Source organism: Nelumbo lutea, chromosome 3, assembly GCF_056320005.1.
Source record: "Nelumbo lutea isolate HS-2025 chromosome 3, American lotus-T2T, whole genome shotgun sequence".
Lineage (NCBI taxonomy): Eukaryota > Viridiplantae > Streptophyta > Magnoliopsida > Proteales > Nelumbonaceae > Nelumbo > Nelumbo lutea.
This window is the reverse complement of record NC_142686.1, coordinates 34,754,094-34,778,848: the sequence shown is the minus strand read 5'-3', so window position 1 is coordinate 34,778,848 and position 24,755 is coordinate 34,754,094. Positions and strand designations below refer to the sequence as shown.

The following is a 24,755-nucleotide window of genomic DNA, read 5'->3' as shown; positions in this document are numbered from 1 at the left end:
CCCCCCAAATACATTATAGTAAATAAGATTCAAAGAACATTGAGAAGAAGAAGAATTAAAAGGCAACCTATAGCTCTTAGCCAACAAACAAGCATGTAAATTCATTTGAACAAGGTCTTGTTCATTTTCCTTTTGGCCATTTATCCAGGTAAGTGTGAAACACTTATCTAGGTAAGTACATTTATCTATATTCTTTTATTTCCCAGTAAATCAGATAATGACCATTTTACCCTTAGAAAGAGAGAATTAAAAGGGATAATATTATCCCATCATGTGCTGGCAACTTTTCGCTACGTGGAAAAGTTAATTACCCACTGGGAGCTCAAGGAAAGTATCTTTTCTGTGGGTCCTACATGAATCTGTGAAAAAAGACATGGGAAAATCAGTCAATTAGGAGGGTGTTTTGCAAGTCTTTTTGTGTGGCATTTTGGACTTTTTCAAAGCTTGAAAGATCAAATTTTGGTCTTTCTCTGTTTGGCAATGAAAGATAGGAGGCCAAAGAGACTTATGCCCTAAAAAGCTCATGGAAGCCTAAAATGGCCAAATGGAAGCTTCAAATGCAATTATTTGTCTTTCTACATGTAAAATCTTTCATTTATCTAATTTATAGATCATGGTAGACTCAATGTTCAGAGAACTGGATCAGGCATCAACCCAGAAGAGGGAGAGGTTCATAGGTCAAAGGTTTAATCGGGATCTGACTAGAGCTCAAACCGTGGTAATGCACACACACACACACACATACCGTAGTGTGTGTATATATAATTTATATGTAATATATTATAAGTTATATACTAGGTTATAGTATATTTAAAATATATAATTATATTCTATTATAACATATTTTTTTTATTTTGTTTTATATTATAATGTAATGTAATCAATATATACTATATTATATTATATAATATGCACGACTATATGATATATAATTATATATAATAATAATAATATTAATTACATGCATATTTTAAAAATATAAAATTATATCCTTCTATAATATATATTATTTTAGTTTCAATTTTTATATTAAAAATTAATATTTAAAGCAAAAAAAAAAACATTTCTAGCAAAAAAAATGGGGAAAAGCGCATTTTTCACCTTATAAATATGTAGATCTCAAAAAGTTACCCAAAATAAATAAAAAAAGATCACCCCAATTGGACATACAAGCACAAAGTTGTGGCATTTAGACGTTCACATTTATATGCAAAAAAAAAAATTGACAAAAAATGGGTTAGTTTTCTAAAATTGGGACTAGGTCACCAATTTTCCGGTTTGACTGTCCATGTCACTGGTTTCGATCACTTTTTTTTCCACTATGGTTTTGGGGGTATGACCGAACTGGCCAAGGGTAGGTCATAGTTCAACCAGTCCAACTGACCAATCAGGTCTGGTTTTCTAAACACTAGGTAGACTAGGATACTTACCAAACAATCTAGGTCTTTAAAGACAATATCCCAAAAGCTCGTTACATCTTTAGATTACGCTTGACTACGAGAGAAAAAGTAGCATTAGAGATTTCTGAACTTCATGGCTCACTCTTTCTTCTGTTAGCCTCTTGGTGTTGCTTGGCTTAGGGGCCATTTGATAACAACTGAAGCGGCTAAACTAAAATCTTTTTAGTGAATAAGTTTTTAAGGAGGTCATAGGAGCCTTATTGGCTGAAGAAGCTGAAGTTGGGTAGGCTTCTAATCTTTAAATATTTTATTATATATTCATTTTATCCACTTAGAAGACAAAGCAGTTAAGCAACTTCAACTGTTATCAAACAACCCCTTAACCTTTTAATGATTCAATCAAAATTGAGTTAATGATTGAACCAACTCATATTAACTTTGGATTGGATATATCTGAAATTTGAAAAGGGAAGCCTAGCAATCTGAATTAATCAGATATGAGATAGAAAAATAAGGCTCCGTTTGGTTTGTTGGAATAGGGGTTTAGAATCGGAATCAAAATGGGCTATTCCAATTCTAACTATTTGGCTGGGTGCAATTGGAATCTCATTCCCATTCCTGCTAGAATGACATTCCCCCATTTGAGGGAATGGTCATTCCCTGCCCCTCCTTTGGAAATGAAATCTCATTCCTATTGATTCCAATTTCTATTCCCATTCTTATATGAACCAAACAGACTATGGGAATAGACGATTAGGGTTGTTCACATTTCGGTTAGCTTATTTTTGAGATCGAACTGGTACTAACGGTTTATGAAAAACCGGTAACCAAAACTGAACTGAAGCTGATTGGTTAACCGGTTGATCGGTTCGGTTCGTCAGCTTTTTGTTTTTATAATATATATTATAAAAAATCTATAAATATATATAAAATATTATATTTTAAATAATAAATAATATATTATATATTATAAATATATTTATTATATATAATGCATATTTATTAATTTATAATATATAATATATATATAAACATATATAGTACACATAAATATATATAATAGAAATTTATGTATACCGATACCTTTGTTTTTTTTTTTTAAATACTGAATCAAAACCAAACCGACTAATTCAATTAACTGAATTTTTGGTTCGGTTTCAATTGGTTTTTTGGTATGGTTTGGTTTTTCAGTTTTTCTTAATCACCCATAATTCAGATTCCAAAGGATTTTGATTCTGATTATGATTCCAACTGCGAACGAAACGGACCCTAAAAATTCCACTTCTACCAATTCTCAAATTGTTACTAAAGGGTAAATTTTTTTGGGTAAATTACAAGGACCCCTTACTATGGGGTCTGTGACAAAGACCCCTGCACTTTTTTTTTGTGACAAAGACCCCCATTTACTTTGGATGTTAGACAAAGACCCCCTCTATTAGCCTTCCATCAGTTGACTTCAAAAGATTCTCATTTGACTGTTTAAAGTTTTCTAAATGCCCAAACTACCCTTTCCTAACAACGATCACTATGGGCGACCCAGCGGAGGGAAGAGGAGGAGACTCATGTGATGCAACATATTTGGCCGCAGTGCTTCCACTGTGTTTCCACCACCCCCTCTATCTCCATTGTCATCGTTCCCGGTGTCTCCAGCAGTATTGCCACCCATTCCAGATCTAACGTCATACACCACACCACGGTGTTCTGGTCACATAGATGTATCCACTCTGTATTAACAATGTTCACGGAAATGCCACAAACTCAGCCGAGGGAGGAGCTATTAATAAGGGTCTCCACTCTAGTATAGGAAGCATGGAGAGAGAACTCAAATTATGAGGTATGGGAAGAGAAAAGTTGCTAAAACTTCCGTGGTTATTCTTGTAGCTTCTCAAGGAAGGGCATCATTGGATTGATTGCATGAATCAGATATATTGAAGCAATTAGTTTGAACTTGGTTCAAGTCACAATGGAAGCAAGAAATGAGATTGGCAAAGGGAAAGTCCGCGGTTCAGCTATGATATTCATAGCTATTCTCAGAACTTAATTTGATGATGGTTTTCTTCATGATCGTCACTCTCCATGTGTTCTATGATTTATCAATTCCTTTACTCTATTTTTTCATTAGATGCATCAGTCATTCGTTTGAATGTCTACCACTTTGATGGTTTCCTTGAAGATTACAAGCAGCTTGTTTTTTGGGGTAAAGATTACAACCATCTTATCTGATTAGTTTTTATATCTGCAACTCTAGGAATGATGGAAAAGAAATTGCAGATGAGTAGCATTACGGAAGGATTCAACATCAGGTGAAGATCTTCATACGGCTGCAAGAATCGGAGGCTTGCACGCCATTCAATCCATATTCAGCTCCAACCCTTTAGCCATCAATTCAACAGATAAGCATTCGAGAAACCCTTATCCTTACTTCTTTCTATGCATTTGGAGTTTCATCTCTCCGGAGAATCTCACATTTTCTTCTTTTTCGTTTTCTAGGTTCAAGCCTACGTTGTAGGTTTCTTGAATTGGTTGGCTCTTTGCTGTGACTTGCTTTGGTTAAAATGATAATCTCTGTTATTTCTAGAAAAATTGGAAGGTAGGTTTTTCTGGTTTTCTGCCCAAGTTAAAGGATTAACTTCTTTCCATCAGTTAACTGGTGAAAAGTCATATTTATCTTCCTGGAGATTTTTTCCTTTTCCGGCAATGGTCACCGGTGATAAAGTCAGATTTCTCACTGCCAATCAGATTTCTTCCTCTTTCCGGCAACCATTGCATTTTTAGGTAAGTTAGGTTTTAAGAGAAAATGGCAAGAAAAAGAAAATAGAGAAAATTTAATGGGGTATTTTGGTAATTTAACATTTTTCATCATCTAATTTATATAACGGTCAATGGTGTCTTTATTGCAAATTAAAGTATAAGGGGTCTTTGTCACAGTCCTCATAGTACGGGGTCCTTATATTTTACCCATTTTTTTGAAAAATAAAGGATATATTCGGTAATATAAAAAGAGAATGTGCAATTTATCCAATAGAGAAAAATGTTAAAAAATGGAAATATGGGGTATCAATCCCCCTACCTCTCACATGCTAAGCGAACACTCTATCATTTGAACTACATCCTTAGATGTTTTACAATTGTTACTGAATGGTATGTTTTTTTTTTTTTGGGAAAAGAAAGGGTAACTTCGGTAATATAAAAGTGAGTATGCAATTTATCCAATAGAGGAAAATGTTAAAAAGATGGAGATGTGGGGCATCAATCCCTGTACCTCTCGCATGCTAAGTAAGCACTTTATCATCTGAGCTACATCCCGAGATGTTTTATGATTGTTACTGAATGATATTTTTTTTATTTGGAAAAAAATGGTAACTTTGATAATATAAAAGACAGTATGCAATTTATCCAATAGAGAAAAATGTTAAAAAGATAAAGATGCAGAGTATCAACCCATGTACCTCTCACATGCTAAGTGAGCACTCTACCATCTCAGCTACATCCCCAAGATGTTTTATAATTGTTACTGAATGGTAATTTTTTATTTGGAAAAGAAAGGGTAAATTTGGTAATATAAAAGAGTATGCAATTTATCCAATAGAGAAAAATGTTAAAAAGATGAAAATATGAGGTATCGACCCCTGTATCTCTCGCATGCTAAGCAAGCATTCTACCATCTGAACTACATCCCCGAGATGTTTTATGATTGTTACTGAATGGTAATTTTTTATGGGATTATAGTTGATAAGGGCAACTTTTAGGCCCTAATATCAATAAAAATAGTCCATTTAATATAATTTCTAAAATAGATTAACTTTTTAAAAAATATTTCAAATAAGGTCAAAAACATTGTTTATCTTCTTCCTCCTCCAAACCACTTCCACCTAGCCCAGCTCTGCGAACTTCAATGACCACCATCCACCAGCACTGCCTCTGATAACCTCCGGTAGTGCCTCCGCCTATCGCCGCCCACCTCATGGAATTCATAGGAACCCAAGAGAGCCCCCTGAGTTGAACCTACCCATCCTTGTCTTCCAGCACTGAAATTTCTTTTACTTTGGGTTCTAAGAGATCATAGCACCTGTCTATATAGACTTCGTAGTAGGAAATCTCTATTGAACATCCTGTCCGCTCGCAAAGAGACAAGACTTTTGACATTGTGAGTGGCATGAGACCAGACAACTCATCAGTTTATGTATTCACCAAAACAACATCAATGCATGGAAACCAAATAAACTAAAATTCTGGGTAACACTGAGACTGCAATAAGAAGATCCCTGCTTGTAGCTCCATAAGCAAAAATAGTAGCATTGCGACCATCAAAGATCCCTGGAATCAAAGGACTAACATCTTTTTGAAATATTTGACTCACATTGTCGTTCTCCTGACCATAGAATGAATCTAACTTGTAACATTCGTTCCCACTGCAATAAAAAAAAAAAAAAAAACACTCACCCACTAACCATGGGCATTCTTTTATTATTTTTTTCATGCAAGATAATGTTGGAGATCGTCCTTGCCTGGTCTCATAATCTTTGAGATAAACAAAGACTTCTTGGCTAGATCTGTTCTCTGGATTGACAACGAAGACACATGATATGGGGTTTCCTCCCTTGGATTCGATTTCAGAAAGGAGATATAGACGCACCCTTATAAACACCCTGACTTTGGTCAACAAATTGGAATGTAAGTATTTTGAAGATACCTCAAATCTAGTCGTCTTAGGGGTGTTTAATGTTTCTGTTTGTGTTGCCATAAGACTAGAAAATTGTAAGATTGAGGATTTCGAATTGCAAGAAGAATAGGCTAGAGAAGTGTAAGAGAATTTGATTTTGAAAGTTTTGACCATTAAGAAGCCATCGCATATGATTTGAACCCTTTTTGTTTTGAATTTAATCCACAGCGAGGCGTTGCCGGAGGTGGGTGAAGGCATTATCGAAGGCGGCAAAGGCGCTGATGATGGTGATCATTGAGGTTCATGGGGCTGAGACGGAAGTGGTTTGGAGGAGGAAAAAGATGAACAATGTTTTTGCCCTTATCTGATATACTTTTTAAAAAGTTAACCTATTTTAGAAATTATATTAAAATGATTATTTTTATTGATATTAAGGCCTAAAAGTTGCCCTTATCAGCTATAATCTCTTTTTTATTTGGAACAGAAAGGGTAAATTCGATAATATAAAAGAGAGTATGCAATTTATCCAATAGAGGAAAAATGTTAAAAAAATGGAGATACAAGGTATCGATCCCCATACCTTTCACATATTAAACAAGCACTCTACCATTTGAGCAACATCCCCAAGATGTTTTATAATTGTTAGTGAATGGTAATTTTTTTATTTGGAAAATAAAGGGTAAATTCAATAATATAAAAGAGATTTATGCAATTTATCTAATAGAGGTATCAATCCGTACCTCATGCGAGCGCTCTACCATCTGAGCTACACCCCAAGATGTCTTATGATTGTTATTGAATGGTAATTTTTTATTTTGAAAGCAAATGGTAAATTTGATAATATAAAAGAGAGTGTGCAATTTATCCAATAGAGGAAAATGTTAAAAAGATAGAGATGCAAGGTATTGATCCTCGTACTTCTCGCATGCTAAGTGAACACTCTACCATCTAAGCTACATCCCCAAGATGTTTTATAATTATTACTAAATGATAATTTTTTATTTATAAAAAAGGGTAAACTTGGTAATATAAAAGAGAGTATGCAATTTATCCAATAGAAGAAAATGTTAAAAAGATGGAGATGGAGGGTATCAATCCCCGTACCTCTCGCATGCTAAGCAAGCTCTCTACCATCTGAGCTACATCCCCAAGATGTTTTATAATTGTTACTAAATGATATTTTTTTTATTTAGAAAAAAGGGTAAATTTGGTAATATAAAAGAGTATGCAATTTATCCAGTAGAATAAAATGTTAAAAAGATGGAAATGCGAGGTATCGATCCCCATACCTCTCGCATGCTAAGCGAACACTTTACTATATGAGCTACATCCCCGAGATGTTTTATGATTGTTACTAAATGGTATTTTTTTTTATTTAGAAAAAAGGGTAAATTTGGTAATATAAAAGAGATTATGCAATTTATCCAATAGAGAAAAATGTTAAAAAGATGGAGATGCAAGGTATCAATTAGGGTTGTTCACGGGTCAGGTTGGGTCGGTTTACTAAGATTTTTCCAACCGACCTTGTGTTAAGCAAAACCGACCTGGTCGGTTTGAGTCGGGTTGGGTTGATTTGGGTCAGTTTCGGCTCTAAGTCCAACCATGCTTGAGAGTCAAATTGTATTAGAGATTGTGTTTGAGTAGAGGGGCAAAGGGGGGCAGACTAAGTTAGAATAGAAGTTATCAAGAAAATAGAAAGCCAAACTGTATTAGAGAAAGAAGACTTAAATTTGTATGTTTCAAGAAACCTTCTAATCTAAGTAAAAAAAGACACCTAATTATAATTGTAATTGGTTGCCTATTTGGTGTAAAAGACTATAAAAACTAGGATCCTTTGATTCTTTTCTTTAAAATTTTCCAAAAAAAATTCATTGTCTAGTTGTCTTACAATACTTGCCATTAATGTTATTCCTAACTAGAAGACTAGAAATTAAGTTAGGTTGTAACTAGGATAGAGACAACTTTATTAAGTAGGAACTAAATAGGTTGTAACTACTAACTACTAAGTCGGTTCGATTCGGACCCGAACCATCGATTTATAATTTTTTACAACCCAAAACCAATCGGTATTGAAGAAAACCCGGCCAATTTGGATTGGGTCAGCCCAAATTAGTCGGTTTGATCGAGTTGGGTCTTCTTATGAACAACCCTAATATCAATCCCCATACCTATGGCATGCTAAATGAGCGCTTTACCATTTGAGCTACATTCCAAGTTATTTTATGATTGTTACTGTATCATAATTGTTTTTATTTGGAAAAAAAAGGTAAAAGAAACTATGCAATTTATCCGATAAGAAAATATTAAAAAGATGGAGATGCGAGGTGCGAGCGCGGAGCTACATCCCCAAGATATTTTATAATATTCATTTATTGTTATTCCTTTTTTTGCATGATGATTGTGTATCATTCAAGATGAAATTTGGACCAATCAGAACCCCGTGAACTTCTATTATACCGATTGATTGGTTAGTAGTTTCTTAGGTATCATGCCTTTTCGGTATCATAGGTGGACGATTATCCACCAAAAATCCCAGACGCTTCAAAACGCCCGCGAAGCCCAGAGGCCGTTGAGTTGAGCAAAAGCTTCCGGATAAGAGAGAGAGAGAGAGAGAGAGACCGTACAGCAATGGCGACCCTGCAATTCACCGATTATTCCAACCCAATTATCTTGCAGAGATCCTCGCTGAACGCTCTGTTTATAAGGAACCGCCACCACCGAAACTCTCAAGCTCGGTTCGTCACTAGAGCTTCTCTTCACCAACCTTCTATGAATCGTAGGCAGTTCATAGCCGAAACAGCAGCAGTTTCTTTATCTCTTGCACCTCTTAGCGGCTTCGTAGAACCCGCGAAATCCGAAGAAGCTCTTTCCGAGTGGGAGAGAGTTTACCTCCCGATTGATCCTGGGGTTGTCCTTCTCGATATTGCTTTCGTGCCTGATCAATTGAATCACGGTTAGTTGGATTTTGGGGTTTTAGGTTTGCTCTTTTGTTCCCTTAACCTGATTTTATAATTTATGAGGAGTTTAAACTTTGGATTCGTATTTGATTATCGCTTTCTATGTGCATAGAGTATGATTTGAATAGCCCAAAATAACAAAACAAAAAATGAGTTGAATAACAGTCGGTTCCATTCTTGGTGTTTTTAATGTGTATCCTTTCTGCTATTTCTCTGGGATTCTATTTTCAGTCTCCTAGTTTTTTTCTTTTTTGCAAAGTGCATTATGAAGTTTTTTTTTGGTGTGTGTGAAAGGTGAATATAGTATTTGCATCACTGTATATAGGACAGTGGAGAACTCTGCCCAAAAAAATCTATACAAAAAATGATCTTTACAACTATGGAGCAGCAATTACAAAATCATTATCCACAATCATCTGGTGCCAGTGATTATGCAAGTGGGAGAAATAAAATGCTTGAAGCTCCTTGTATGCCTTAGACCAAAAAGCTATAAGCCTTTCCATACGTCCAATTAATCCCTCCTTATCTCTGGCTTCTTTTTTTTTTTTTTTTTTATCAATAACACTTTCATTAATTCAGCAGTAGAAAATTTACAAGTGGAAGACAAACACACTTATCTTCCAAGAGTCACAAAGAACTTCAAGAAATGAAAAAAGAAAATACAAAGATACAAATACACTAACGTTACAGCTTAGCCCAAAACAAAGAATCCCTTTCTGCCCCTTGTTTTGCTAAACCGTCAGCTAGGGAATTAGCTGATCTTTTAATCCAACATGTCTTAACTTCCATCGCCCGCACCAGCCATGTGAATTTCCTCTTCTCATTATTATACTTCCATAAATCATTTTGATCTTTAGTCAGCCACCCTATCACCACCTCTGAATCCCCTTCAATTATAAGTTTCTTGATGTTCAATTCCTTGGCTTTTCGGGCTCCTTCCATAACTGCACATATGTCAGCTCTAAGGGAGTCAACCAATCCAATTGGGCCTGAGAACATAGCAGAGATGACCCCATTTTCATCTCTAAAAACACCCCCGATCCCCGATTGTCCCGGGTTTCCCCTACTGCATCCATCAAAGTTTAATTTCAAGAATCCATTAGGTGGGGGGGTCCAAGCCACACTCGTTACTGACTTGGTCTGCGTGCAATTTGCAATTTCACCCCACTTCCTTAACATGTCATCCACAGTGTAATCTGTGAATATTTCCAAAGATTTCAGCCACTGTACCGCCCTAAAATGTATGATAGCCCTCAGATCTGTTGTTCCTCTCTGAGTTTCTGAGAATATCCTAGAGTTTCTTTCTTCCCACAGTGTCCAATATACTGCAGCCCTTAGTCCTCTCCACATTGTCCTTCCCCTTTTTAACCGCCACCTGAAAAAGGAAGGTAAGAAAAGGCCCTGCTTGTCTGATGGGGGATTCCAGCTGCATCCAAATAAGGAGAAAGCCCAATCCCACAATGACCTCGCGAAGTGGCAAGACACCATTGGGTGAAAACCAGTCTCTCCATCTTCTTTACACAGAACACACCACTAAGGTGACAAGCAAGTATTGGGTCTCTTCTTTTGGAGTAGATCACCAGTGCTGATTCTTTCCAGATAGGCTTCCCAACAAAAACTACCAACCCTAGGAGGTATAGCTCTGCACCCTCACCAACAGGGAAAGGGGACAAGGTAGGACTAGTGGACTGACTTAAGACTTTGAAGAACGAAGCCCAAGAGAAAATGCCATTGGGGGTAGGTGTCCAAATTCTAGAATCCGCCCTAGTGGGGTCTAAGACAACGTTATCAAGAAGTGCAAGAAGGCTCGAAATACAGTCAAAGTCCGAGTCCCTTAAATCCCTTCTTAGACCCAAGTTCCACCCAATCTCAGAAGTGGAAGAGGACGGGGTGGTGAAAGACGAGATCGGCTCATTTTTCAAATTAGAAAGAGCATACAAAGACGGAAACTGATCCTTTAGAGGGGCGCTCCCCACCCAGGTTTGTTCCCAAAATTTTATGGAGTTACCGGAATTCAAGTCATACCTGATATTAGGAATAAAAACTGGTAGCAGGTCATGAATGGCTTTCCAAGGAGAATTGCTTGTGATCCTAGCTCTGATTCCAGCGTCCCATCCATTGTGCTCCAGCCCATGAATACTTGCCACTGTTCTAACCCATAACTTCTCCTTCTCCATAGGAAACTTCCACAACCACTTCCCCAGCAGAGTCATATTCCTTCTCCTAATACTCCCAAGCCCCAAACCACCACACGACTTACTCCTACACACTATCTCCCAGCTAACTTTATGATCCCTCTTCTCTTCTCCTGGCTCCCACAGGAAATCTCTCATTATCTTCTCTAATCTGTTAGCAATCTTCACTGGGATTTTAAACACCGATATGAAAAAGATGGGTAAGTTAGCAAGCATGGCCTTAATTAGTGTAATTCTCCCACCAAGAGAGAGGTAGTTCTTTTTCCAGGATACCAATCTTTTTTCAAACCTTTCCATCACCAGGTTCCAAAAACTCTCTCTCTTGGGATTATCACCTAATGGTAATCCTAAGTAGTTCAGAGGCCACCCCGAAACTTCACACCCTAGCACTTCAGCACTCTCCCTGATCTCTCCCTCTTCCAAATTCACCCCCACTACACAGTTTTTCCCAAGGTTAACCTTCAAATTGGACATTTGCTCAAACAGTTGTATCACCGACTTTAAGTTCCTAGTAAACCTCACATTACCACCTTCACAAAACAGAATCGTATCATCAGCAAACTGTAAGTGAGTGAGGGGGGTTTCCACCCTCCCAACCCTCCAGCCTCTAATGAGCCCCCTAGAATCTGCTCTGTGAATCAGTTTCCCCAAAACCTCCGCAATTAAAATGAACAAGAAAGGAGAAAGGGGGTCTCCTTGTCTACCGGCTGGAAAGAAATCTACCACTATCCCATTCACTAGCACTAAATAATGATAATTCCGGACACAGCCCATGATCCACTTACACCATCTAGCCCCAAACCCGAATTTAGTTAAAACTTTCTTCAAGAATTCTCAGTCCACCAAGTCATAAGCCTTTTCCAAGTCCAGCTTACAGACCACTCCCTTCTTCTTATCCCTCTTAAAGTTCTCCACACTCTCATTAGCAATTAAAATCTGGTTTGTAATTTGTCTTCCACTCACAAAAGCTCCTTGATAGTGTGCAATGATATCTGGCAGTACCTTCTTCAGCCTCAAAGACAACACTTTTGCAATGATCTTATACAAGCTATTAACCAAGCTTATTGGCCTAAAATCCTTTGGGTGGGATGCATCTTTATTTTTTGGAATTAAGGCTATAAATGTAGAGTTCACACCCGGATTGACAATTCTTCTCCTGAAAAACTCCTCAAACACCCGCAAGAGATCATCTTTCAAGATATCCCAACAATCCTGATAAAAAGCCATTGTAAACCCATCCGGCCTTGGAGCTTTTGTTCTATCCATAGAAAACACAGCCTCCTTGATCTCTTCTATATTAAAGCTTCTTTCCATCATTCTCCTGTTCTCCACCCCTACATTTGGCCAATCCAAACCTTCTACTCACAGGCCTTCTTAGAATAGATTTGAAGTGCTCCACACAAGCCCTGGCAATCTCCTCTTGTTGTACTAATTCAACTCCATCTACTACCAATTTGGAGATAAAGTTCTTCCTTCTCCTGCCAATCTGCTAGAGAGTGGAAATACCTAGTGTTTCTATCTCCCTCTTGCAACCATTTACACCGAGATTTTTGCCTCCAGCTAATTTCCTTCTTGGGGAGGCAGTCCTCTAACTGTCTTCTCAATTCTCTCCTGAGGTTATTGTCATCCTCTCCAAATTCTCCCCTGTCCTCTTTAAAGTCAAGGCTTTCAATCTTCTTCATCAAGTCTCCCTTTCTTTCTTCTGTCCTCCCGAACTCCATCAAATTCCACTCCTTGATTCTTGCTTTCAAGAATTGTAGTTTCTTATGGAATCTCATCCCCTCCCACTCCACCAATGGGTTACACTCATGCCACCACTCCCTCACTTTGTTAGGAGACCCTGGATGAAGTAACCACATATTTTCAAATCTAAAGGGGGTAGGACCTCCACACCTTCTTTTCTCCTTACATAACATTATGGGCCAGTGATCCGAGGTCACCCTTGGGAGAGCTCTAGCATCCAAGGTTCCCCAATGTTCTTTCCAATCCAAAGAGAACAAGAATCTATCAAGCTTAGAGCAAATGGGTCTAGATTGGAGATTTGACCATATAAATGCCTTATGTGCTAGGGGAATCTCTTTAAGCTCAAAGGCATCCACAAAACTGTTAAACTTCCTCATGCTTTCTGTCACCCTCTGGTTAACCTTGTTGGACTCTTCCGAGAATCTAATCACATTGAAATCCCCACCCATGCACCAAGGCCCATCCCACAACCCTCTAACATCATCCAGTTCCTCCCACAGCTCCTTTCTCTCTCTGTAGTCATTCGGTCCGTAAACATTTGTGAGCACCCACATATAATCATCCTCTTGCTGCTTAAACTTCATGGAAACCGAGTACTTTTCGATCAACTCCTCCATACCTTCAACCACATCCCTCTTCCACATTGTTACAATCCCCTCGGAAGCACCCCACGATGGAGCTGCCACCCAGCTAATCCCCCTGGCTTTCCATACACTCCTTGCCCATTTGTCATTAAACTCCATTCTCTCAGACTCTTGCAGTAGCACAATGTCTGGGTCATACCGTCTTATTACCTCTTTTATTGTTGCTCTCTTCTTCACACTCCCAATTCCCCTCATATTCCAACTAAGAATCTTCATTCCGCTTCTTTTTTACAAACCCCTTGCCACCTACCCACTACTTCCCCCTTTCCTTCTATCTCTTTTTACCTCGAGCTTCTTCTCTCCTTCTACATCTCTCTTTAATCTTTCTATTTCACTCAACCTCCTCTTCTTTGTTATGATCTGCATCTTCCTCTTCTGTAAACTCTCTTTCAACTCGTTCAAATCTTCCAGCCTACAGCCCAACTTCCCTACAAATTCTGCTATCGTGTCTTCTCTCCCCGATTCCACCACCCCTACCCTTCCTACAGAATCCCCTTCATCTCTGTCCACCTACCTTTCCTTCCTCTCCTCTTGTCCCACCTCAATTCTTTTCTCTCCAACCTTCCTCCCCTTAATGTTACCTCCCTCCTTCCCTGCTTTCTCCCCGTAATCCTCTCCATCTCTACCCTCATTCCTTTCCCTCCTCTCCACTAACCCCTCCTCTCTTCCTTACTCCCCTTCCCTCCTCCAAATCAGCTTCCCTTCCACATCCTTAAACACTCTTTCAATGATTTCCCACACTTTTCCACTCCTATACCTTTCTTCCCGCACCTTCCCACAATCCTTCCTTCCCCTCTCCCCCTCCTCAGAGAGCCCGCCTACTAGCTCGGCTGCATATTCATGGGCTACAGGACATGGTACAAGAACGGAATCTGGAACCAAAGACACAGGAGACACATTAGTAGCACAAACCGAAATCACATGGTTACCTGGGACTGATGGACAAGCTAGAATAGGACTGCTCTCGGCCTCCTTCTCTTGTTCCGGAGGTTGGTAAATAATTATCTTCCTGAGTTGGTTGGGAAGTATTTCTGTCCTTTGGTCAACCTGGTGATCTTTCCACTCTACCCTTGGGTCACCCCTAGATGGCATATTCCTGCTCTGCTTCCGGTTCTCCCGGTTTTCTCGGTTTTCCCCTTCTGATAAACCTTGCGCACACTGTGATCTTGGGAGTGAGATAAGCTGATTGCAGTCTTCACCCTGGAATAATCTTGCAATATTCCACCCTTCCATATCACCTCCAGCACAACTGCCTTCATCATTTACACTGCCCACGCTAGAGCCATCAACAAAAAGATCCTCTGATTCATCATCACCTTCACCGCATTGCACCCATCCTTCAAACTTCTCTTTCTTCTCTTCAGTTCTTCCCCTAGTGAAACTTGGCTTCGGCCTCTCTGAGAAGCCTCGCACGGGGCTAAGCTCCTTCAAACTTCGTCGGGAGACCCACTGTAACGCCCTCTTCTTTTCTGGTTTCCGGTGCTGCGCGCATTCCCCCTTTCGGCTCGTGGCTGGGGACGATGATAGACCGTAACCGATGTCTATCATAGTCGAAACCCCAGTCACGTGTTTCATTAAAGGCTCACACGCCTTTTTAACAAGTTGGGTCGGGCCCGCTGACCTGTTTGGGCCTTTACAAATACCATTAGCAGCCCACATGGGCTTTTGCTTTGGCTCGTTCTTAAACACCCGCGAGCTCACGTGACTTTTAAGAAGGTCACGCATGTCCAACCCCGGCCCCTGTTTGGTTTTAACAGGTCTATGTTTGGTTCTTCCTTGGACCAACCCCTTTTCCTTGTTCAAAAAAGTCTTGGCGCCGGTTACAACCTGTACAAAGGACCTGCCACCCTCCAGACTGTTCACTGCTTCCACACGCGAAAATCCCACCCCCTGCCTGCTACCCTTTTGTTTCTCCAGCAAATGTTTTTCCATTTTAATGAAAGTGCTTTTCTTGTTTGAATCCTCCAACCCTTTCTTGCCACGCAGCTCTTCATCTTCAACCTTCTCATCTCCCTCCCTACGAGCCTCTTTCCAGAGCATCGATTCAGTGGATGAAGCCAGCCACACAGAGTAGCAATGCCCTTCAACTAACACCTCTATCTTCCGAGGAATCTCCTCAGGTTTTACTCCATTCAATAAAATGGAAGCTGAACGAAGGTCTCCCCAAAAGGCACCTCCTAGTGATCCTCCACACATCAAAGCAATGGCTTCAGCAGTTTCTTGCTTCCACAAGTGAAAGGGAAGACCTAAAAGACGCACCAACACTCCATCTTCAACAAAGGAATCTTTGGAGTTTGATCCCGGACACCATCTTGATACTGTGAAATTTCCAAGTTTAGCTTGGATATTTAAAGCCTCAACTTCTACTCTGTTCTCAAGCAGATCCAGCAAAGCCTTGTCCTTCTCAAAAGGTGTTAAAATAAATGTGCTCTTCAACTTTAAACTTGCTGTTAACAGATCTGCACTTTCCTCCAGTCAAGAATGGGAGCTGAAGCTTTAACTATCAGTTTACTTTCCCAATCACCTCTCTGTATGTTTACTCCCATTCTGTATTTACCTGCCCCAGCTATCACTAAAAAGTCTCTTGCTTAACATTGTTCACCATACTGCTAGAACTGCTTATCTTCCTTTTTTACTATTGCTTCTCTTTTAACACTCAGGCATTTCAGCAGTTCACATAAGGCGCCATGAACTGCCTTCCAGCCCTGACTCTTCCTTCCTTCTGGAAAGCAGATCATCTGCTTTCTACCCTTGCCAAAAAATTCTGTCAAGGAGATAAAATAACCTTTAAGGTTTCTCTTACACTCTACAACAAACCTTCTTCCAGTTTCTGAGAGAAGCTCTTTCCAACTATTTTGCTTGCCTTTGTTACTTGCACCTTCCACAAACCCACCCCTTCTAACAGCACCATCCCTCTCTTTGCTTCCCTGATTTTCAAGCTTAGCTGACCATTTAATCTCAGTTCCTCAAATAGGAGCTCCTTAGATTCAATCTTCAAAGCTTTTTTCCAACGGCCTACCTCCACAAATTCTCCCATCTCAGTTCTTCACCCTCTCAGCAACCCTCTCACCCTCTCACCATCTCAGACAATGGCAACAGACGAAAACACAGTTCCTCACCCTCTCACCCTCTCACCCTCTCACCAGCTCAGACAATGGCAACAGATGAAAACCCAGTTCCTCACCCTCTCACCATCTCAGCAACCCTCTCTTTGCTTCACCCTCTCACCCTCTCACCATCTCAGACAATGGCAGATCTGACCTTATCTCTGGCTTCTCCCTGAAATAACCTGCTATTTCTTTCTTGCCAGATCCCCCAACATACTACAAAGGGTATCAGTTTCCATAATATCACTCCTTTTTTGCGTAATCCACCAGAAGACCAGGCTGCTATAAGAATGCTCAGGTCCCTTGGAAACACCCACAGGATTTCAAATAGTTGAATAAACTGAACCCAGATGCTATGGGAGACTGCAAATGAATTAATAGATGTGGGTGCCACCACCCAGACGCTACAAGAGTGCTCTTAGTTTGTTCATTCTTCATCATTGCATAGGCAGCATTGAGTGGGTGACACCATGGCACCATTCCTTTAGATATCAAGTGATTAGTAGTGATAATACTGTCTAGAATGGCTGTCCATGGGAAAAAATCACCTTTAAGGGTTCTCTATTTCCACTTGTGAGAATCCTGAGGAAAAGGATTTTGTTTCTACCGAGTGGAAACAATATGTCAATGGCTCTAGTAAACCAAAGTCATTGTTTAACAGCTATTTGTCTTCAATCTCCCCTCTACAAACCAAAAATTGAAGATTTAGTTACGATTAGAAATAAACTTTTGTATCTTATCCATGGATCCTTTATTCATACTCATTCAATTGGAAATGTTGATCCAACTCAAAAAAGAAATTATGCTTCGCAATTTCATAATCCAACTTTTTCAATTTCTAATTAACCCTTGGATATGCAAATCATGAGAATGTATATTCTTCCTCAAATCTGTCATTGAGTGGTAAAGGATTTAGTCCTTTATATGAAATAAAGTTCTTGATCAGAATATGAATCAAACCAAAAGATCCCTTAATTATTTAAGTTGTTAATAGAACGAATCACACTTTTACTACTAAACTATACCCGCTACAATGTACAATGTGATTATTGTATATGAATGGACCCTTTGTCAAACAGAACAAGGGAATGAGATGTAATCAACATAGGATCAGAACAGAATCATGAAAATTGGAGCGTTGATGTGTTCTGCGGGGGGGCTTGCTGAGATAGGAAAAGAAGGCTTATTTAAATAAACATAACAAGTTCTATTTTTTCTTTTTCTGTAGGAGTTATTTATTGATGAGCACGGCCCAAAAGAACCGTTGAAGTCCAAACATAAAAATGAATTGTGTAATGCAAGAATCCATAGCTCCATTTTTTATTTTTTCAACCAAAGAAAATATTTTCTCACAAAAGAGAGAAAATTTGAATCTTATCTTTGTTCGAAGCCACTTCCTTTTCTATTGATTCAATTGCCGGATTCAGGTCAATTAAATCTAGTAAAAGAGAAAATCATAGTATCTTTTTTTGTGAATCAAGTGTTCAAATAAAGCTTGTTAGATTAGTAATATAATAAAATAAATATGATATAGAGCCTCTTTCTTCTTTTCAATAACCAATAAATAAATCAAGAAAAGAAAAGAAAGTAAGAAAAGGAAAAGAAAGAATAATAAGAAATGACGCTGCTGCTATATTATATATAGCATAGGTGGCACTGTACTCTGGTCCCATAGGAGTGGGAGACTCTATGAGAGCTGAAATTTTTGCTCTACTACAAGGCCTAAGATTTGTGAAGCAATGGGAATTTCAGAACTTTGAGGTGGAAGGGGACTCTAAATTGTTAATAGGGTGGCTGCAAACTAAGAAGTTGGGTGTATGGAAGTTTAGACAGCAAATAAGGGAAATAATCTGCTTGGCAAGGGAAGTTGGAGTAACATTTAAATGGGTAAGGAGATCAGAAAACTCTGTGGCAGATAGCTTGGCAAAACAGGGGACCATCAGGGAAAACTTCTTTTGGGCTGTACTGTAATTATTGATGTCATTTTGGGGTCAACACTCTTTGTTTGAGTGGTTGACAGTGCAAGATGTAATTTGATATCCTTAATGAAAGTCACTGTTTCCAATCAAAAAAAAATATTATATATAGCATAGAAATGGAAACAACCCCTGTTCCCATTGTTCTTGTTTCAATTACAAGTATTTTTTTATCAAATCAGAAAAATCATTTGATTTATGATTCTATATATATATATATATAAATATATACATATATTATATGCATAGGTACATGCAGTAGACTCATAGCGTCTAGTGGCTCATTCAAGAATGGAATCAAATGAGCCATTTTAACTCAGTGGTAGAGTAACACCATGTTAAGGGCGTAAGTCATCAATTCAAATCCAATAAGGGGCTTTTTTCAAAAGACTCCAGTCTTAGTCTTCTTTTTTTTTTTGAGCGGAGAATAGAGATTTTATATTTGTAATAAAAAAAGTAACTGCCTGTATACTGCATATAAATTATCATTATAATGAGTTATAGTATACTGTAGTAGTGGTATAGTTCTAAGAATATTTGTTCATTATAATGATTAGTCATCCCACTTTTTGGAGTTGGAGGACGACTATGTTACTATCGGCCATACTCCTACTCATGTTTCATTATTCAATATTTTTGGCCCCAGAACATAGATATTCTATCTACCCAATCCCAATTATGAATCACCAAATATTCCTGCTTTTTTTATTCCAATCAAATCCATTGTAAAGATTAGAAATAAAAAAAAATCAACAAAAGAAAAGTAAGTGGACCTGACCCATTGAATCATGAGCTATTCTGATATTAAAATTCAATAAAGATGAAATTGTAGCTGCAGACCTTTTTTTATTGAATTTCCTTGGACTACAAAAGAATTTGTCGATATTTCCGATTGAATCTTCTTGTTCCTAGATGTTCTGAAGGAATAAATTGTTATTCCGTTCCTCCACAGATAAATGTTTATTCCGAGTCACAATGCAAGAGCTGTCTTTTTTTAATATCTTTTCTTTCTTTTATTCCAGAAAAAATCAGTTCTGGATACACATATATATATATATCAGGTCGTGGCTTCATGTACTAAATATTTCTATATCGATGCATCCATTTGTTCCAACAATGTGATTGAGAACAAATGCAAGAAAGATACATCCATTTCCAGTTTCCTATTATTTCATTTTAATATTGAATTTAGGAACAGGGACAAAAAAATGGGGAATTTACTTTTTTCTGACAGAAAAGAAAAAGTTTAAGTAAAAAGTAAATGGGGAAATATTCAAAGTGTCTTTTTTCTTTTGATTCGACCCGTGAAAAGATAATATACTATGGAATTTTAGATTCATCTGAAGGAAAAGGAAATAGAACAAAGAAAATAATAAAAAACAATATATCAATTAATTTTTTTAATTATTAAATTATATATAGGATACTGTAGTTTAGTATACATAGAAATTAGGAAAGTTCATAGAGATATTTATTGACCTTTTCTCAATATCACTAACAAGATCCTAGAATAAGATTAGTAGATGGAACGGGAGGGGGTAGATCTAGAGAGTAACTGGTGCCAAGAGAAGGAATCACTTGTTCCTTGAACCGTTCTTTCAAAAAATCCATCTGATTGATGAGTCATAAGACAATTCAGGGTTCAGATGGTTATGTTGGGTAATGCTTGGAGTGGTAACTGGCAACCCTTACTCTCGAAACAGGTATATACTTTTTGAGTATATGCTGTACCCCTTGATAAGACGCCAAGCACGTTTAGGCATTCCTCACGGGGGCGCTGGATTTCCGTGTCCATCTCCAAGCCACCTTGTCTTCAACAGACTTCAAGAAATGCTTATAGAATGAATAAACTAAGAGGAGTCCTGATTTTTCTGCAGCCTATACTATCTGATCATTGTTGGTCCAAACAGAGGTGACCTTTATTAATTGATTCCATAAAAGACAACGTTTCTTGCATCTCCGAATCAAGTATATTTCTCCTCAATTTGGGTGTCCACACAACCAGCTGGAAGCAGACCTTGACTAGAACATCTTCCTGCTCTGCCTTGATAAAAATCCTAGGATAAGATTGACACAAGGGAGTAGAGCTACACCATGTCATTCCAGAATAATAGAACCCTGTCCCCTTTTCCACGCTTGAATTTAATGAATTTTGAGAAATTCTTCTTGCATTTTCATAATGCCTTTCTATATGTTAGATCCATAAGATTGATGAGGCTGAAGGGAATACCAATCCAGATTAGTACCACCATACTTCACATGGATCAGTTTTCTCCATGGCATATCTTTCTCAGTGCTGTACCTCCAAATCCACTTGCCTAATAAAGCTTTATTCATATGCTTTAGTGGCCTGATGCCAATACCACCTCTTTCCTTGGGTATGCGGAGTTGCAGACCTGGTTCCATGCTATAAATGGAACTTTTTTGAATCACTTGGGCTATCCCACAGGAATCTCTCCTCATTTTCCAGTTGGTTTATGACTGAGGCTGGGGCTGTGAACAAAGATAGGTAATAAAGTGGTAGATTTTCCAACCTACCAACTTCCTTTCTTTTATTGTGGCCTTTTCAGCTTAATTTCTTTTCTTTTTCTTCTTCTGCTTGCTGCTTCCTTTTTGGAGTTTAAATTGGGCGGTTCCACTCGACCATTTTATTATTCTGATTTCTTATCTCTAAATATAAATATACCATTTTCGTTTATTTCTTTTTTTTGGCTTCACTAATGATTGGAACAAAGAGAATTCTTTTTCTTTTTTGGTAAAGAAAAGAGAATTCAATTCTTATAATCTCAAGTCTTCATGATACTTTCATCATTTCTACTTCATTGGTGATTTGTTTCTGAAGGTTGTCCGATACCATAATCTCCACCTTCTTGGCCACACTTTTTCAACTCAAAAAACAAAGCCTTATCCCAACTATATGGTATCAGCTACGTAAGTCATGTTTCGCTGTTCCACTATACCAAGAGTCATATGCTCTGTCAGGTTTTGAGCTCTCATATCACTTGCCACTATCTCAATTTTTGCCGCCTTGTATATCTTCTAAAAAACCATCAAGTTGTATCAATAGCTTTGTCCTTCCCATGAATATACTCAGCATAATCTTATCCTTTCTAGTATTGCAACACTCTGTATGCTTTAAATGATTCCAATTTCCATTTCCATTCTTAATGATTCAAAGAATCTAATACTATTCCTTTGGGACTTATTTTGTTAAATTATGCAGTCTGATTTTGGTTTCCAGGATTTATGGTGATATCAGCTTTAATTCTTATTTTTATTTTAAATAAGTTACACAACCAATTTCTTACTCTGCATTAGAGAAAAGTCCTATCTTCTATAAGTTCAGTGTTTAATTCTGTAACATTTGATGGATGGATGGTTTGATGTTTAGGCTTTCTTTTGGGGACAAGGCAAACTATTTTGGAGACAAAAGATGGGGGAAACATTTGGGCTCCACGTTCAATACCATCTGCAGAAGATGAGGACTTCAACTACAGATTTAATTCTATTAGCTTCAGAGGGAAGGAAGGATGGATTGTTGGAAAACCTGCAATCTTGTTGTACACATCAGATGCCGGTGAAAGCTGGGAAAGGATACCACTAAGTGCTCAACTTCCTGGTGATATAGTAAGCTTCTCCTATTGGAATCTTTACAGGCTTTTGTTTTTCCTTAATTGTTTTGTAAGTTAGTAATTGGTGATGGGATGGCTACAAAGCAGGGAGGCAAGGCTGCAAGGATGTGGACTTACAAGAATGTAATAAAAAAAGATATGGAAGTGAGATTTTGATGGGTAAAAAGGACTGCTAATAATGTGGCTGATACATCAACTACAACAAGGGGTGGGAAGATATAAATCTTTTGGGCACAATTGTAAGAAAAAAGATAGGGGAGAGATAATAGATGCTTGAATCTGGTTATTGATAAAAAAAAAAACCTTAAAATATAGTCATCTTATTAACAGGCAAGAAATCCAAAGATGGTATGGTGCTTGAATCTGTTGCACCACCCTTCAAGCATCCAAATAGCCAAACTTTGATCTCAACTTCAAGTAATATCACACCAATCATATACGTATTGTTGAAGAAGACTATTTTTTTATCAGATTGTTGAAATAGACTATTACTAGGGATGTATTGGAGCTGAGCGAGCCAAATAGATTATTCGAGCTTGGCTCGCCAAAAAATTTAGCTCAAATTCGGCTCGATTCAAGCTTGATTGTGAGCAAACTTCCTATAAAAATAAAAAATTATACATATAAAAAAATTATTTTGTATATAAAAAATTAAGAATTATAACAACTAATTATTATACATATAATATTATTATATATAATATTTTATTTTTTATTTAGATATATTATTTTATATATAACATTTTTTATATCCTCACGAGTTAAGCTTTATTGGACTCAAGCTCAGCTAGAAGCTTGGTTTAGACTGAGCAGAATTGAGCTTTTCAAGAGCTGAGCTTGAATAGCTTGTGAAAAGCTCAATTCATGTCCACCCCTAACTATTACTGACCTGACAATATCCTTAGACAACTCTAGATAATTGAGATTACATCACCATCATCAGAAATACAATACCTGTGCATTCAGCATCATCAAGTTGCATAAGAAGCGATTGCCTATTGCCTATCACAAAAGGACTAAACTGAATCTTCTTCTGCTATCAAAATTCACTATTGCAGATTCACCATTGATGACACCTTCTTTGTATAATGATAAATAAGGGGCTTACTGCACCTTCTCCATCACAGTCGCAGAGAAACAGGAAGACATAAAAGAGGGGGAGAGTGGAGTAATGTGTGATCAGAACCCCAATAAATTTAGATCATTCCTCGCAAGGTTCTAAGATCTGTAAAGTATAGATAGGAGGAAATCTAATAATGTCCTATCAGAACCTTAGCTATGATACCAAGAAAACAGCTAGGATTATGACTGAGAGAAAGAGAGGAGAGATTGTAGGTGAAAAAGATGGCTGTTGAGGGCCCGGGAATAGGATCTCGTCATGGGTCGGTCCACGGGGAAAGCCTCCTGTTTTCCTTGTTCCTTCCTGCTCTTGATGAACCTATCTTGGCGCCTCTGGTGATTTGTTCAAGAGATCACCAACTCTCCTAACTCACTTCTTCAACTGAATATTTGATATCTCATTCAATAATGGGGTCTCCTTAAATAGGAGATTACAAGAGTCCTAATCAAAGGGAGTCTCCTTGTTGAATAGGGAGACTTGCAGTTCTATCTTGCTAAGGATAAGATAAGCTAATCCTAATATGATAAGCTACTAACAAGATAAGATAAGAGATAAGAACAATAAGATAAGAACAAGTAAATGAGCTAATCTAATCTAGATAAGGCTACTGTTGCCGAACTGGGTAGGATGAGTATCACTGAATCGTTGCTGCTGCTGGCGGTGGGTCAGGTGCCTGTTGCTGCCCGCGGCGATGGTATGTCTTCCCGAGGAAGGTGTCCATAACATTACTCCCCTCCTGGACTACGAGCTTGTCCTCAAGCTCGAACTCTGGATATGTGGCTTGGAACTCCGCCAATGGGATCCATGTGGCTTCTGTTGATGGTAAATTACACCATTCCACCAAGACTTCAAGGGTTCCGCGATTGAAACAAGAGCGGGTGACAGCTTTAGGTTGGGGGACCAGCTTGCCATCTTTCAAGGGTGACAGAGAGGGAACTTGGTCCGGGGGAACACCCGTAAATGGCTTCAGCAAGGAGATGTGGAAGACATCATGAATCCGGCTGGTCTCAGGCAATTCCAGCTGGTAGGCCACACTGCCAATCCGTCTTAGAACCTTGTAGGGCCCATAGAACTTAGGGGCCAGCTTCGGGGCAGCCTTGTGGCGCAAGGAGCGTTGCTGGTGGGGCTGGAGTTTTAACCAAACAAATTGTCCTGGGTCGAATGACAGTTCTCGATGGTGCTTGTCATAGTGGAGCTTCATGCGGAGCTGGGCCTGCCGTAAGCGAAGGCAGACGTCGGCTAGGAGGGCGTCGTGTTCTTGTAAGGAGTGATCAATTGCTTCCAAACGAGTAGAACCCGGCTCGTAGGACAGCAAGTG

At 38.4% G+C, this 24,755-nt stretch overlaps 1 protein-coding gene across 1 annotated transcript in view; it reads left to right on the top strand.

The window, feature by feature from the left end:
• The first annotated feature begins 8,561 nt into the window (after nt 1–8,561).
• HCF136 (photosystem II stability/assembly factor, chloroplast (HCF136)) overlaps nt 8,562–24,755 on the top strand; it is a 36,621-nt gene continuing 20,427 nt past the window's right edge. The window contains exons 1-2 of the mRNA XM_088978508.1: nt 8,562–9,016; nt 22,077–22,312. Of these exons, the coding sequence (XP_088834634.1) occupies nt 8,692–9,016; nt 22,077–22,312 (561 nt within the window). The 5' untranslated portion in view covers nt 8,562–8,691. The remainder of the gene's footprint in view (nt 9,017–22,076; nt 22,313–24,755) is intronic.